General features: G+C 43.2%; 1 protein-coding gene across 1 annotated transcript in view; it reads right to left on the bottom strand.

Moving 5' to 3' along the window:
• The window catches only part of ZCCHC7 (zinc finger CCHC-type containing 7), a 268,307-nt gene extending 254,534 nt beyond the window's left edge, over positions 1-13,773 (bottom strand). The window contains exons 1-2 of the mRNA XM_089670901.1: positions 13,648-13,773; positions 8,228-8,886 (exon numbers count right to left, since the gene is read on the bottom strand). Coding sequence (XP_089527027.1) covers positions 8,228-8,873 — 646 coding nt within the window. The 5' untranslated portion in view covers positions 8,874-8,886; positions 13,648-13,773. The remainder of the gene's footprint in view (positions 1-8,227; positions 8,887-13,647) is intronic.
• Between the last annotated feature and the right edge of the window lie 454 nt (positions 13,774-14,227).

The raw sequence follows: 14,227 nt of genomic DNA, 5'->3' as shown, positions 1-14,227 counted from the left end.
AAGTAATAAAATTAGTGAACGGTAGTAAATTTGAGAATGATGTTGTAAAGTTTACTCAAGGTTATATGAATAAATCAATTTGCAAATCTGTATGCAAACTTAAAACAACCTATTCAATTTAAAATACAAATGAAAGGCAAAACATCTGTGTAAAGATATAGAAAAAACATTATAAATACCTTCTTTTTAATAAGTAATCATATAGCCTCTGTTCCCAGCTGCATAAGAGCTAGGGGAGGCAAACCAGCAGCGCTCTGATTTTCCCAGTGAATGGCTGTAATGGAGAGGGGGGGGGGGCATGTCAGTACAAGTCTGATCATTGGAGGAGAGCAGGCATAGATAGAGAACTGACTATGCTATGTTCTCCTGCTTTAGGCTTCATGTACACTGGCAGTTCCTAAACATGAGTTTAGGAGCTTTTGCCATAGCTCCTAAACTCAACTCCACAAAAGCCTATGTGTCCATGTACACATAGGGCTTTTTGCAGAGTTTAGGAGCTGACACGTTTAGGTGAGTAGACAAATGGAATCACTTTCTCATACAATAACGGGCATCGGGATCCCCGTTCCGTCCATCCTCGCTGATCTCCGTTCTGTGCTGAGACCTTCTCAAAATGGCCGCTCTGCTCCTTCCGGCCTAGCGTCTGACGTCACGACTGACGCGTTTTGTCACTTCCGACTTTTCCAAAAGGGATCCCTTTTGAAAAAGTCGGAAGTGACGAAACGCGTCAGAGTCGTGACATCAGACGCTAGGCCGGAAGGAGCAGAGCGGCCATTTTGAGAAGGTCTCAGCACAGAACGGAGATCAGCGAGGATGGACGGAACGGGGATCCCGATGCCGTTATTGTATGAGGAAGTGATTCCATTTGTCTACTCATATAAAGGAAAGCATACTCCCAGTGAAGGCAACTGTATGTGGTACAAAGGATTTCCAGTATGCTTTGAAAGTTAAAGAGGGTAATTGTATATTATCCTATATGCAGAGTGGCACCTATTTTGGCACTATTTTGGCACTGATCACAAATTGTGTATTTGTAGAGTGTCACGCATTGCAGTGGTGGCTTCACAGGACCACTAGTCAAGTGGTGTGTTGTTTTCTCACTTCACATGTGTGATGTTTATTTATGTCACTAGTGTGGCTGCATGTTATCACGTATATTGATTTCTAGTATATTTTTTTAAGGTACTTTTGGATTGAAGGGAAGATTTGGACATTTTCACAGTTGGAAGATTGAAGAGCGAGGATCATTATTTGCACATTTTATTTTTATATTTTTTCATTTTAATTATTTTTGGACTTTTTGTATGTGGGACTTTATGATGGACATTATGTTAGCAGTATGAGACTGCGGGATAGGGTGTATATGTTTGTAGAATATGAAAAGGTAGTTTGTTTTGTGCACTTTCAAGGGTGAAAGTTTGACTTTTCATGTGGGAAATCATAGAGTGTTGATTTATTACGTTTAGGTGAGGTTAAACATCATTCTCCTGAAAACGGAAGAATCACATTCAGGAATTCAGGATAGGAAACGTTTTTGACTGGAGACCGCGGAAAACACAAAATGCGGAACTGCGTTTACACACGTTTTGCGTTTTCCTGTGGCCGTGGTCAGGGTAGACTAGTGTACATGTAGATTTAGTGTGGTCAGTTTTTAATTGGCTAGCAGAGGGACTAGCTAGAAGACCAGGGATTTCACACAAAGGAAGCAATATAAAGAGAACAGGATACTTTTTCATACATAGTACAGCAGTCACATATCAGGAATATGACATCCTGGGTTTACATTTTCTTTAAAAGGTTTCTCTGAATAAAAAAGTGCAAGTTATATACAGAAATAAGACATTCTAGTTAAAATACTTACAGGCTCACTTGGAAGAGAAGGACCTTATTAGATTTGCTCTTAGGTGTCACTATTGAGCTTAATGATACAGAGTGTTGGGAAATCAAAGTCAAAAAAGTTGCTTTTGGCGATGGACAGAATAAATAAGTAATTAATATGGCACTGAAATAATAGGAAATGAAGTTTGTATGCATCTAGGGATAAAGGGCTTGATTTAAATCAAATGAAAAAAGGCTGACCATTGTAAGCATCCCTACTGGGATAATATTATTTATCCTGTCACTTCTGATGCTTGAGCTGTTGTAGAAAGTGTAAAAAAAAAACAAAAAAAATAAAACACAGACACAAGCAACAGAAATGTAAACAATGGTATAGGAAGATGGCTGCAGAGGTACAAACAGACAGCTACACTGATTGCGTGCAGAAGCCTGAGATTGCACAATTGATCTTCTGATTGCGGGTGCAATGCTTTACATTTTTTATCTGCAAAAGGATGTGTATTTATTATTTTTTACAAATGTGAACTTATCCTTTAAACCATTTCCTAGTCAACCATATATTTACTCTTTTTTTCTTACTACAAACTAACCATAACTACTAATAAAGGCAGATGTCCATGCTCAATACGTACCATGGTGCATGGCACTCTGAGATCAAGGACTTCTTTTCATTTGAATGCCTGCTTTATTTATAAAACAGGCAATACAAGCAAAATTTTCAAAACCAAGATAATGCACCCTCAAGAACATCTAGTGCTTTTGGAAAATGCTGGAGAGAACATCTTGCTCTCAAAATATACTGCAAATGTATTGTACATACTTTGCCTGTATGCCAAATGAAAATTTAGCAATGAAGTTTAAAAAGATACCCTCCATCTAAAGCTAAACCTTGTAATATAAAGAGAAAACAGCCTGAACTTCATTTATTCAATTAAATTGGCCATTTCAGAAAAGCGTAAGCTCTGCGTTACTGTCAATCTCCAACAGCTGATCCCACCATGTCTTCACAGCTAAAAACTAACAAGACAGCTAAGGTTTGTAACAAAAACCCACAGATTAGAGTTCTGTATTGGGGCTCTACAGTAATTGTGTGCAAGAGCAGTAATATGTATGCAATTTAAATTATCATTATGGGTATTACTGTAACATTTTTATTTTTTTTAAATATGATCTACTAGGCCACTTATTTCAGCACTTACTTACCTCACAGAATCACTCAACTCTATTCCCTTTTAAAATTCTGCCTACCTGTCCACTTGTCACAATTGTATTTTTCCCATTAAAAGTGCAATTCTAATGTTACGGCAAAAAAAAAATGAAAGACTTCCAAAATCAAACAGGAATAGGCACCAGAAGGTACCACTAAATGCTTATATTGCTAAAATGCAGCCCTCCACAGCACAGCCTCCCACACATAACCTTTTACACATTCCATGTAGCAAAAACTATACCTATTGAAAGATGGCAGGGGGCCTTAACATTGCATTCTAGGGCACGGGAAAGGGAAGGAAAGACCGTTATCTTCCAAACATGGAAACATATGAGCTCATAGTTGAGGGGGAGGATTTCTAAAAATTAAAAAAGGGGAAAAAATGGGGGGGTTACCTAAAGCTCAACTGTCTTGAAAGTGACCAGTTGAATAACAACGCAGAGTTCCACTGACTAATAGAACCCAACAACCTACTGCACCCCATTTTAGAACACAGCTCCTCACAACAATCTGAAAAAGGAATTGTGCTTATTCCTGGGAGTAACACAAGAATCAATTGCACAGAAAACCAAAACAAAATAGTTTACATACATGTGAACTTCTGATGCCATTTTATGTGGATGCTAACGTAGGGTGGTGGATTTCTGAAAACATTTTCAAGCAAGCATAGCTTTATTTTGCTTTTCATCTGTATACATTCCAGTGGAACTCACATGTATGGTTATAAAGTGTCAAGTGAGTGAAACAACATACATGATATTGAACAATGCTGTTGAATTAAGTAGACTTACATGGTACAGCCAGAAATAGATCTGAAATGTTATCAACATTTGCTAGAAGGTACATTGACAGAAAAATAGAGGGGATGGCCATAACCCTGTAAAGATGCCCAGTACCTCTGTGTATTATTGCTAGGCAGTATGTCTTAAATTGTGAGACTGGTACAAATGATTTACAGTAGTTTATGTCTAGACATGATGGAGATAGATAGGTATTATAGAGGCAATATAAGCAGTAGAGAAAAAAAAACATCTTTCAAAAAGCAGTACAATAGCATAACTGAACTGAACACAACAATCATGTCTTCGAGAGATAAACTGATGGGGTAGTGAGTATTTCACCAAGCAAGGAGTGGAGATTTTTTTTGTAATCACTGAAAGTATAGGAAACCTTTTTGGGGTATTTCTAAGCAACCTACTATACCCTTAACTTTCCTTGTTAGTGGGGAATGTTTAAATAGGTGTCCTTGCATAAAAACTGAACAAGCAACATTTTTAAGGAGTTTTTCAGCAATCACATCAAGCCTGGATGTAGTCTGAGGCTCAGTGAAGCTCCCATGACATAATTAAAAAGGTTCTCAGGTTGTGCATATTGGAGGAAGTGAGGCTCAGGTATGTTATATTTCCATCTGAGAACACAGAAAAAAGGTACTAAGGAGTGGTGGTAACCGAAATGAAAATTCTGATACAAAAACTGAAAATTCAGGATGCACTTGGTTGAAAAACCGAAACTGAAATGGACAGTTTTTAAAAATATATTTTTCAAATGAAATTTTTTTGGGAAAAAAAATACACGTTAATGATTAAAAAAATAAAAAACCACAATATATAACCTAATTTATTTCTCAAACTACGGTACTTAAAAATCTCCATGGGTAATGCTTTAAAAATTTCTACAGGTTACCAGTGTACAGTTACAGAGGAGGTCTAGTGCGAGAATTATTGCTCTTACTCAGACGTTCGTGGCGATACCTCATGTGTGGTTTGAACACCGTTTACATATGTGGGCGTGGCCTAGTATGCATTCACCACTACACATGAGCACATTTTAAACTTATTTTTTCATTTTAACACTGTCCCTTTTAAAAAAAAAAAAATTTTAATCACTTTTATTCCTATCACAAGGAATGCATCCCTTGTGATAAAAATAAGTAGTGACAGGTCCTCCTTATGGAGAGATATGGGGTCAATAAGACCCCATATCTCTCCTCTACAATTTAAAGCATTAGATCAAAAAAAAGCATTAATCTAGTGCTTAAAAAAGAAAAAGGCCTTGTGTACAGAACCAGAAGTGACGTCGCTCCGGTCCTCCAAGGGCATAGAGATGAGTGGAGGCCATCTTTCCCTTATCTCAATGCCCAGCGTCAGGATCATTAGGTGGTTGCTCAGGTAAGGCTGAGAACCATTGAGCGGCAGCGGCGGCAGCTGCGGGTAGGCGGCGACGAGGGGCAAGGTTATTTTTGGCACTTGTACTGGTGCTTATTTTCATATCGGCCACAGGCCGATAGGGGTGTTTTCGGCCAAAACGTTTCGGCCACCGAAATTATGGTGCATCCCTACATGAATTCAAATCTTTATGAATTTCTGCTACACCCATGGGAGAAATCAGGTGATGAAATTGTCAGTATAATGGGTATAGGGTCCTAGGATTTTCAGAATCTTTTCCACTTCCTTCATTGTGCTCAAGGTATCTTGTTCTATTTAATGAGTTTTGAATGAGGTGTATAAAAAAGCCAGCAAGGATCACGGCTCCACCGACTGGGACACAGAGGCTGTAGTAGTATAGAAAAAGGAATCATTGGCCTAGTCTCTAGCATGTCATGCTAGGCAAGCTAAACTGTATAGACAGAATCTTGGAAGATTAGTGCCTAAGGAACCCTTCAGGGTTATTCTAGGTCTCCTTCCTCTCCATATAAACCAGGAGAAGGCTGCATTCAGTCTGTGAATGTCTGTGTCTAGACCACTGAGCTGGTTCTGGCCAGCCCAGTAGATTGTTTTAAAAAAGCCTGGATTCTTTCCTAAATGCACATAAAATATTGGATAATTATAGGTAAAGTTGTTGATCCAGGGAATATCCAGTTGCCTCTTGGGGGATCAGGAAGGAATTTTTCAAGGGACTCCGATTGAGCTCCGCAGTCACTTCTGCAGCAGTTTTCTTCTTCTGGGTCACAATCCTGCGCAATGCCCTTTTCTCTATTCCGGTCAGGTGACTAGGTCGACTGTGCTTATACTGATCAGATGCCGTTTTCCTGGAAACTGTATATGCCTTCACAACCTTTGATACCGTACCTCGCGACATGGCAAAAAAATTGGCAACTTCAGTCACAGAGGAACTAGCTAAAGGGGCACCAACAATTTGCTCTCTTTGAAGCTCAGCAAGCTCTGAAATGATTTCATATTACTAGCAGCGAACGCAGCGAATGACGAAAGTGAGGCTAGGTGTCTCATCACACAGCAGAAGCAAAAGAATGTTACATCACTTCCGCTTTCAATAAGAAACATGTTGTCACATTAACACCTGCAATTCTTGTAGTGTTTCCGTTTTTTCGTCTAACCCCTGTAGGTGAGTGCATCCAGTACATGTATGTATTAAAGCAAAATAGTTACTGTATTTTTCGCTCCATAAGATGCACTTTTTCCGCCAATAAAATGGGGGGAAATGTCTGTGCGTCTTGTGGAGCAAATATGGAGCGGCCGGCCCGGTTTTCATGCTACTGCCGTGTTAGAATACTGGGCCGGCCGCAAGGCTCTACTGTGCAGAAGAACCCGCTTCTCCGTCCTACCTGTTCCTCGGTCCAGCTTCCATCAGCCGTCTTCTTTCCCTGGCGTGGGCATCTTTAGTGTGGGAAACCAGCTGTGACAGCTTGCAGCTTCACAGCCGGGTGTCCACTGCGCATGCGCGAGAAGCGCTGCGCTTTGTGAATGGCCCCGTAGTCTTGTGGGACCTGTCACGTGTCCCACAAGACTATGGGGAGGGGGGGAGGACAACTCTGCGGAAGTGGGAGCAGGTACCTGTCAAATTCAGGTACCAGCCCCCCTCCAAATGTCTGCACTCTCTGGTCATCTCCTGCACTGTGTCCGCACTCTCTGGTCATCTCCTGCACTGTGTCCGCAGTCTCTGGTCATCTCCTGCACTGTGTCCGCAGTCTCTGGTCATCTCCTGCACTGTGTCCGCAGTCTCTGGTCATCTCCTGCACTGTGTCCGCAGTCTCTGGTCATCTCCTGCACTGTGTCCGCAGTCTCTGGTCATCTCCTGCACTGTGTCCGCAGTCTCTGGTCATCTCCTGCACTGTGTCCGCAGTCTCTGGTCATCTCCTGCACTGTGTCCGCAGTCTCTGGTCATCTCCTGCACTGTGTCCGCAGTCTCTGGTCATCTCCTGCACTGTGTCCGCAGTCTCTGGTCATCTCCTGCACTGTGTCCGCAGTCTCTGGTCATCTCCTGCACTGTGTCCGCAGTCTCTGGTCATCTCCTGCACTGTGTCCGCAGTCTCTGGTCATCTCCTGCACTGTGTCCGCAGTCTCTGGTCATCTCCTGCACTGTGTCCGCAGTCTCTGGTCATCTCCTGCACTGTGTCCGCAGTCTCTGGTCATCTCCTGCACTGTGTCCGCAGTCTCTGGTCATCTCCTGCACTGTGTCCGCAGTCTCTGGTCATCTCCTGCACTGTGTCCGCAGTCTCTGGTCATCTCCTGCACTGTGTCCGCAGTCTCTGGTCATCTCCTGCACTGTGTCCGCAGTCTCTGGTCATCTCCTGCACTGTGTCCGCAGTCTCTGGTCATCTCCTGTACTGTGTCCGCAGTCTCTGGTCATCTCCTGTACTGTGTCCGCAGTCTCTGGTCATCTCCTGTACTGTGTCCGCAGTCTCTGGTCATCTCCTGTACTGTGTCCGCAGTCTCTGGTCATCTCCTGTACTGTGTCCGCAGTCTCTGGTCATCTCCTGTACTGTGTCCGCAGTCTCTGGTCATCTCCTGTACTGTGTCCGCAGTCTCTGGTCATCTCCTGTACTGTGTCCGCAGTCTCTGGTCATCTCCTGTAGTATGTCTGCAGGACATTGGTTCAGAATTCTTTTTTTTTTCTTATTTTCCTCCTCTAAAATCTAGGCGTGTCTTATGGTCAGGTGCATCTTATGGAGCGAAAAATACGGTAATTGACTAGACCCACAGGGTTAGGGCTTGTGTAGAGTCAGGTTCATGTGACTTACATTTAAGATCAGTTTAGGACATTTCTACGTTCCTTCAGGAATACTTCTGCATTCCTAAACTGCATTAATCTAATTCAAGCTATTCTTGTAGTTTCATTGGATTTTATAGGGAGAAAAAACAGCTCCAACATTAAAAAAGCTCATGTATACAGGACTTTAAAGAGTTAGAAAACAGGTAAGAAATTACTTGAAAGACAAACCTGCGCTTTGACGTCTGGAACCTTCTAGGTTCAGTTGAATACTCGCATCTCCATCTTCTTTTGCTCTTCCTAACAGCATCCAATTTTCGACGCCACTTTGCTCACTGTCTGATGTTAAAAAGTCTTCATCATTAGCCTCTTCCTCATCCGAGCTTCCCCTTATCACTAGGATTTCCTGCACAAATCCATCTTTGTAACTTTTACTGGAGCTCAGAGATTTTGACCTTCTCTCTTTTGAAATTTTTGTTTCAGTTGTAAAACTTTTAGGAGTAGACTGATTTGTGGGTTGATTAATTGTTCCAAAAAATGGCCCTCTGGTTTTGGAAACATTTACACTGTCTTCATCCAAGCTGTCAGACAGGATGATAACTGCAGAGGAGTCCGAGGGCCTGATCTCATCACTGTCAGAAATTATTATCACATCCGTCTTCTCTTTTCTGAAGCCAGTTTGCAAACTTTGTGTTTCCTCTGATGTTCTAGCAGTTTTCTCTAAATCTTCTGTTTTCAATTCGTTAAGATTCTGGCAATAATGCACTTGGCTATAGAGGTTGAATTCCACCTCGCTGTCAACACTCCCATCACTAGAAGAGTCTTCATGATACAGCTCATCCTCATATGCTGCAGCATCCTCTTCATTGTTATACATGTTGAGGAACTTTCTGTAAATGTAAGAATACAAATTAGCATATTTTAGTGACAAATATATGGGTAAACTTTCCTTAATAAATAACCATAACAGTTGTTCAAATACACCAAATTATGAGTTGCCACATTCCATAAAGTGAAACAATCACACAATTTTAGACAAAGTGAATGTTATTCGATTAGAGAACATTTCTCAATGAGTGTTAGTTTTAAAATCTTTGTATCTATGATATTCTAAATATACACAGTATGTACATGGGAGAAACTGTGTTGGCTCATTTTATATGCAGCTGCTTAGAAGTACACAGTGACTGTGCTTTACTATTCCCTCTACCTGATCGTCAATCTATGGATGTGGTCTGGTAGAACTCTATAGACTCCGTAAGACTAAGCCTATCTGAACAGTGTTTACCCACTTGAACTACTTTGCTTGCCCCAGTGTTGTTTTAAAACAGCGCCCAGTCTCAGTGGATGTGATGAGTCCCAGCCTTTGTTATCACTGAAGCCACTGATCTTCAGTGACCACCAGACTCTAGTGCTAGACATTGGAACAGCAAACAATAGATCACTATTATATGTGCTCTTTTGATGCATAGGTGCAGAAGGAGGATTGATCAGGTTCTCTTGACCTGATATACCAATAAAGAAAAAAAAAAAAAAAATCAACAACCAGTCAATACAATTATACTCACTTTCTTCCCAGTAATCCCCAGGTCATGACAAATATGTCAGATGCTCCAGGTTACATCTTCACTGACTGCATCCAACACTCATGCAAGTGTGCCTAATGTCATTGAGATTTGTATGGTATGTTATTACAAACCCATCTTGATCTTATCTAAAGGTTATAGTAATGATTTCTCCACACTTTATCTACACTAACACTTTTAACAGTGTGAAAAAAGGGGAAAGTTGCTAATGACTTCCATCATAGTAAAGTTGTGTAGGAAATTGGTGGCCTGTTGCAGAGCACAGTAGCACTCTGCAATACAAGTACTGGGTCTGAAGTATTATTATTATTATACAGTATTTATAAAACGCCAATAGTTCGCTCAGCGCTGTACATTACAGCACAGAAGTAAAAAAAAAAAAAAAAAAAGAAAGGGGGGGGGGGGGGGGGGGAATGCACAACACACCAAAAACATGCATATAGAAACGCATCCGAACTATGTTTCTACAGTGTGAACTGGCCCTTAATAACAAACATGTCATACTTACCTGCTGGGTGCAATAGTGCAAAGGGGGGATGGGGGAGCTGCACACATTCTATGCATGAAGGTAAAAAACTTTCAACCTTTTGAACTACATTAACCTCCCTAGCGGTATGATTATTTCAGATTTTTGGTGCTGAAAGCGATACCATTATTTTGCATGGAAATATGTAGTTTTTTTATTGTAGGCTGTAATATTTAGGAATAACTCACTGAAATCTGTCCGAACAAGAATCTATTAAACATCCCGGGTATGATAAAATTTGAAACACAAAATCATGAATTATAATTTAATAAATAATCATAAAAAATAATAATATAATAATATTACATTTAATTCAATAATATAATCAAACCGAAAACACTGAAATTTGAAATATAGCGCCAAGTTCGCACATTGCTGAGCAAAGTTGCAAAATTGTTTTCAGTGTCTGATGACGAATTTCCCCATGAATCATTATCACTCAATTCTGCAAGTGGTTCTGATTTACTATCGCTATTCTCTAGCTGATCTAAACCGCTTTTGACCAAAAGGGACGCTTTTTGGACGCCATGGACGTTTCTCAGTTTCCAGGTAGAAAGAACAGTCAAAATGCAGGCAGGGGACAGGACAGAGCACTGGGGACAAAATGTATGTGAAATGGGTTGAAACAGCAATGTTTTACTATGTAAAATCGTTTTGAAAAAAATGAAATTTTTTTTAAATTTTCAAATTTCCCGCCGCCGCCCGTGCGTCCCGACGTCACAGGGACCGGAACACAGGAGCCGGATGCCGGCATCAGCCGGAGGAGATGGCCGTGGACGCTGCAGGGGACACATCGCAGGAGCGAAGGACAAGGTAAGTGCTGCAGGGACTCCCTATGCAGCGCCGCATGGTAAGCCCGAGTGTAGCTCGGGGTTACCGCTTTTGGTACTGACATTTTACCCCGAGCTACACTCGGGAATACCGTTAGGGAGGTTAAAAGAGAAGTATGGGATAATCTACAAAAAGTATACTCACTTAGGTGGATGCAGCATTGGTCCAATTGAGCGCTAGGCTGTGAAGGAGGTGGCAGCTAGCTCAGGCTCTCAGCAGCTCACTGAGAAGCTGAGACAGCTGCTGGTCCAGGCATCTGGGTGGATGCTGACTGTAACGCCAGGATCCTTCCTGAGGCTGGACTGGCTGAGTGACATCAGCCGACAGCCCAATGTCGGCTGAAAATGAGTCACAGGAATGCAGAACAAACTGCACTTCTATGATCCATAGGAGAAGTACTGTAGGGCCAAAAAAGCTTTGGCCATACTTCTCCTTTAAAGCGGAGTTCCACTCACTCCGTAAAAAAATAAAAGTCAGCAGCTACAAAAACTGCAGCTGCTGACTTTTAAAAAACAGCCACTTACCTGTTCCACGATCCCGAAGTGCCCCCGCTGCAGCCCGTTTCACCGGCCATTCTGTATTCCAGGAGCCGGCATCTTCAGTGTGGGAACCCAGCTGTGACAGCTTGCGGCTTCACAGCTGGGTGCCCACTGCGCATGCATAAGTAGCACTGCGCATCCTGAATGGCATGTGTCCGAGAAGACTATGGGGAGAGAGAGGGGGAGGCGATCGCAGCGAGAACCAGTCAATTTCGGTGACCTCCCCCCCCACTTCCCAAAGGTGCCCCCTTTTGAGTGGAACTCCGCTTTAAGGTAAAAGGTGTTTCCCTTGCACAACCCTAAACACTTACCTGACACTTCTTACCACTCCAGCAGTGCTCTCCTCTCTTCCTGGTCTCACAGTAGACACTGAGATCAGCAGGAGCAGGTCAGCCAAACTGCTGTGAAGGGGGAGCGAGGGCATGGCTTACCAACACTGTGTTTGACTATGGCTGCACACAGCCTGGCTTGGGAGCGCACCTGCACGGGTGCCCCCTTAAAAAAAGGACAGGCAGCAGGGAAATGCCAAAGAAGATGTAAGGGAGCACTCAGTGCAAAAATGTTGCTCAGAACAGGTAAGTAAATCCTCTTTTTTTATATTAGAAAAAAAAGTCTTCAGTGTGGGCACTCGGCTGTGATAGCTTCCCAGCCGGGTACCCACTGCGCATGAGCGAGTAGCGCTGCACTCCATGAATAGTCATGTAGTCTTCTGGGACCTGTCACGTGTCCCAAAAGACTACAAGGAAGGAGGGAGGACACCTTTCGTTTCCGATCGCCTGGGCAAATTCGGGTACCCGCTCCCCCCTGCCCCCCAAAGGTGCCAATCCTTAATAGGGAGCAGAGGAGCAGTCCTTAAAGCGGAACTTCCCCTTTTGGGTGGAGCTCCACTTTAAGTGCTCTGTGCGGTGGTTTTGCACAAAGCAGTTTTCCTTGAGTAGTTTTTTTTTTCTTGGGGAAGTTCAGCACAGGGCCAATCAGCACGGTCCAGACAGAGGCCAGTGGTTCTGCATCCTCCCAGAGCAGAAAGAAAACTCCTCCTACATGCTTTAACCAGTGCTCTGCTGACAACTGATAGAAGTCACAAAACTGCTCTAACTGCTGATGAGAAAAGGTATTTAGCAGTTTATAATTACTAAAATAATTGCATTTCCATGTTGTGTGCACTGTGGGAGACCAGATACAGTGAATGCGGGGTCCGGGGAGAGCAGATACAGTGAATGCGGGGTCCGGGGAGAGCAGACACAGTGAATGCGGGGTCCGGGGAGAGCAGATACAGTGAATGCGGGGTCCGGGGAGAGCAGATACAGTGAATGCGGGGTCCGGGGAGAGCAGATACAGTGAATGCGGGGTCCGGGGAGAGCAGATACAGTGAATGCGGGGTCCGGGGAGAGCAGATACAGTGAATGCGGGGTCCGGGGAGAGCAGATACAGTGAATGCGGGGTCCGGGGAGAGCAGATATAGTGAATGCGGGGTCCGGGGAGACCAGATACAGTGAATGCGGGGTCCGGGGAGACCAGATACAGTGAATGCGGGGTCCGGGGAGACCAGATACAGTGAATGCGGGGTCCGGGGAGACCAGATACAGTGAATGCGGGGTCCGGGGAGACCAGATACAGTGAATGCGGGGTCCGGGGAGACCAGATACAGTGAATGCGGGGTCCGGGGAGACCAGATACAGTGAATGCGGGGTCCGGGGAGAGCAGATATAGTGAATGCGGGGTCCGGGGAGAGCAGATATAGTGAATGCGGGGTCCTGGGAGAGCAGATATAGTGAATGCAGGGTCCTGGGTTTAGTAATACTTTAAGAAAGAAGCAAACGTTCAAGAGTAGAATGATCAGAGGATCATAGATGTGTGTTGCATTAGTCTATGAGGGAACCTATCTCACAAATATGCATATTAGTCCAAGATGTGTGTGATAAGAAAGAAGGAAAAGTCTGCATAAAAAAAACATTCTCTACATAAATGTACTTCTCACATTGCCTAAACACAACAGTATGCCTGCTATAGAAGAGCACACAGGAAGCTGCAAAGCAATATTTCCATCTGTGGCTGTCTAATAACAGGCAGTAGACTGTATACATCTGCCATGTGCTGGGGATGTAGTGTCCTTCCCCCATTCTCACACCTACACACATATGTCTGAATAATACAACCACCCACACTTACCTGACAACAGCCTCCTGTGGATACGCCAGCACATGGGACCTGGGGGACCAAACTGTAACTTCCAACTGAAAACTGAACTAGTTCCAGCTACACATGGGGACTATTGTACCTCAAAGGAACGTCCCCCGGAAACAAACATTGGGAACCAATGTTCCGTTTTACAGGAAGTAAGTGCAGGCAGGTTGCAGCCCGTCCGATTTTTAACCAGAGAGTACACTGTTTGCCTTACCTGTCCTGTTTAAAACTCCTGAAAAGTACCGTGTGGTTATTCGGAAGGTTCATCGCCAAAATAAACAAATAGTGTATAATTATCTGGCAGCCATTTTAGTGAAGACCACTGTTGGAGCTGTTTACGCTCAACCTCTAGTGACTCAGAAGGTGCTGGACTGACAAGGCAGCTGGCCAATAGCAGCAGCAGATGCAGCCAATCCAGTTTTGGAAATGAATGAGAGTGGTAGGCGTTGACACAGCTGCGGATACAGTACTGTGCAGGCATGTAGGATGGGAAATGTGTGAATGTTTCTGATGTGGAGACTGATAAGGCTCAATATTACGCATGTTCATTGGCTGTGTAATTTAA

The sequence above is a fragment of the Staurois parvus genome, unplaced genomic scaffold (genome assembly GCF_062004578.1).
Source record: "Staurois parvus isolate SC_StPar_1 unplaced genomic scaffold, SC_StPar_1.0 ptg000096l, whole genome shotgun sequence".
Lineage (NCBI taxonomy): Eukaryota > Metazoa > Chordata > Amphibia > Anura > Ranidae > Staurois > Staurois parvus.
This window is presented reverse-complemented; position numbering and strand designations above follow the sequence as displayed.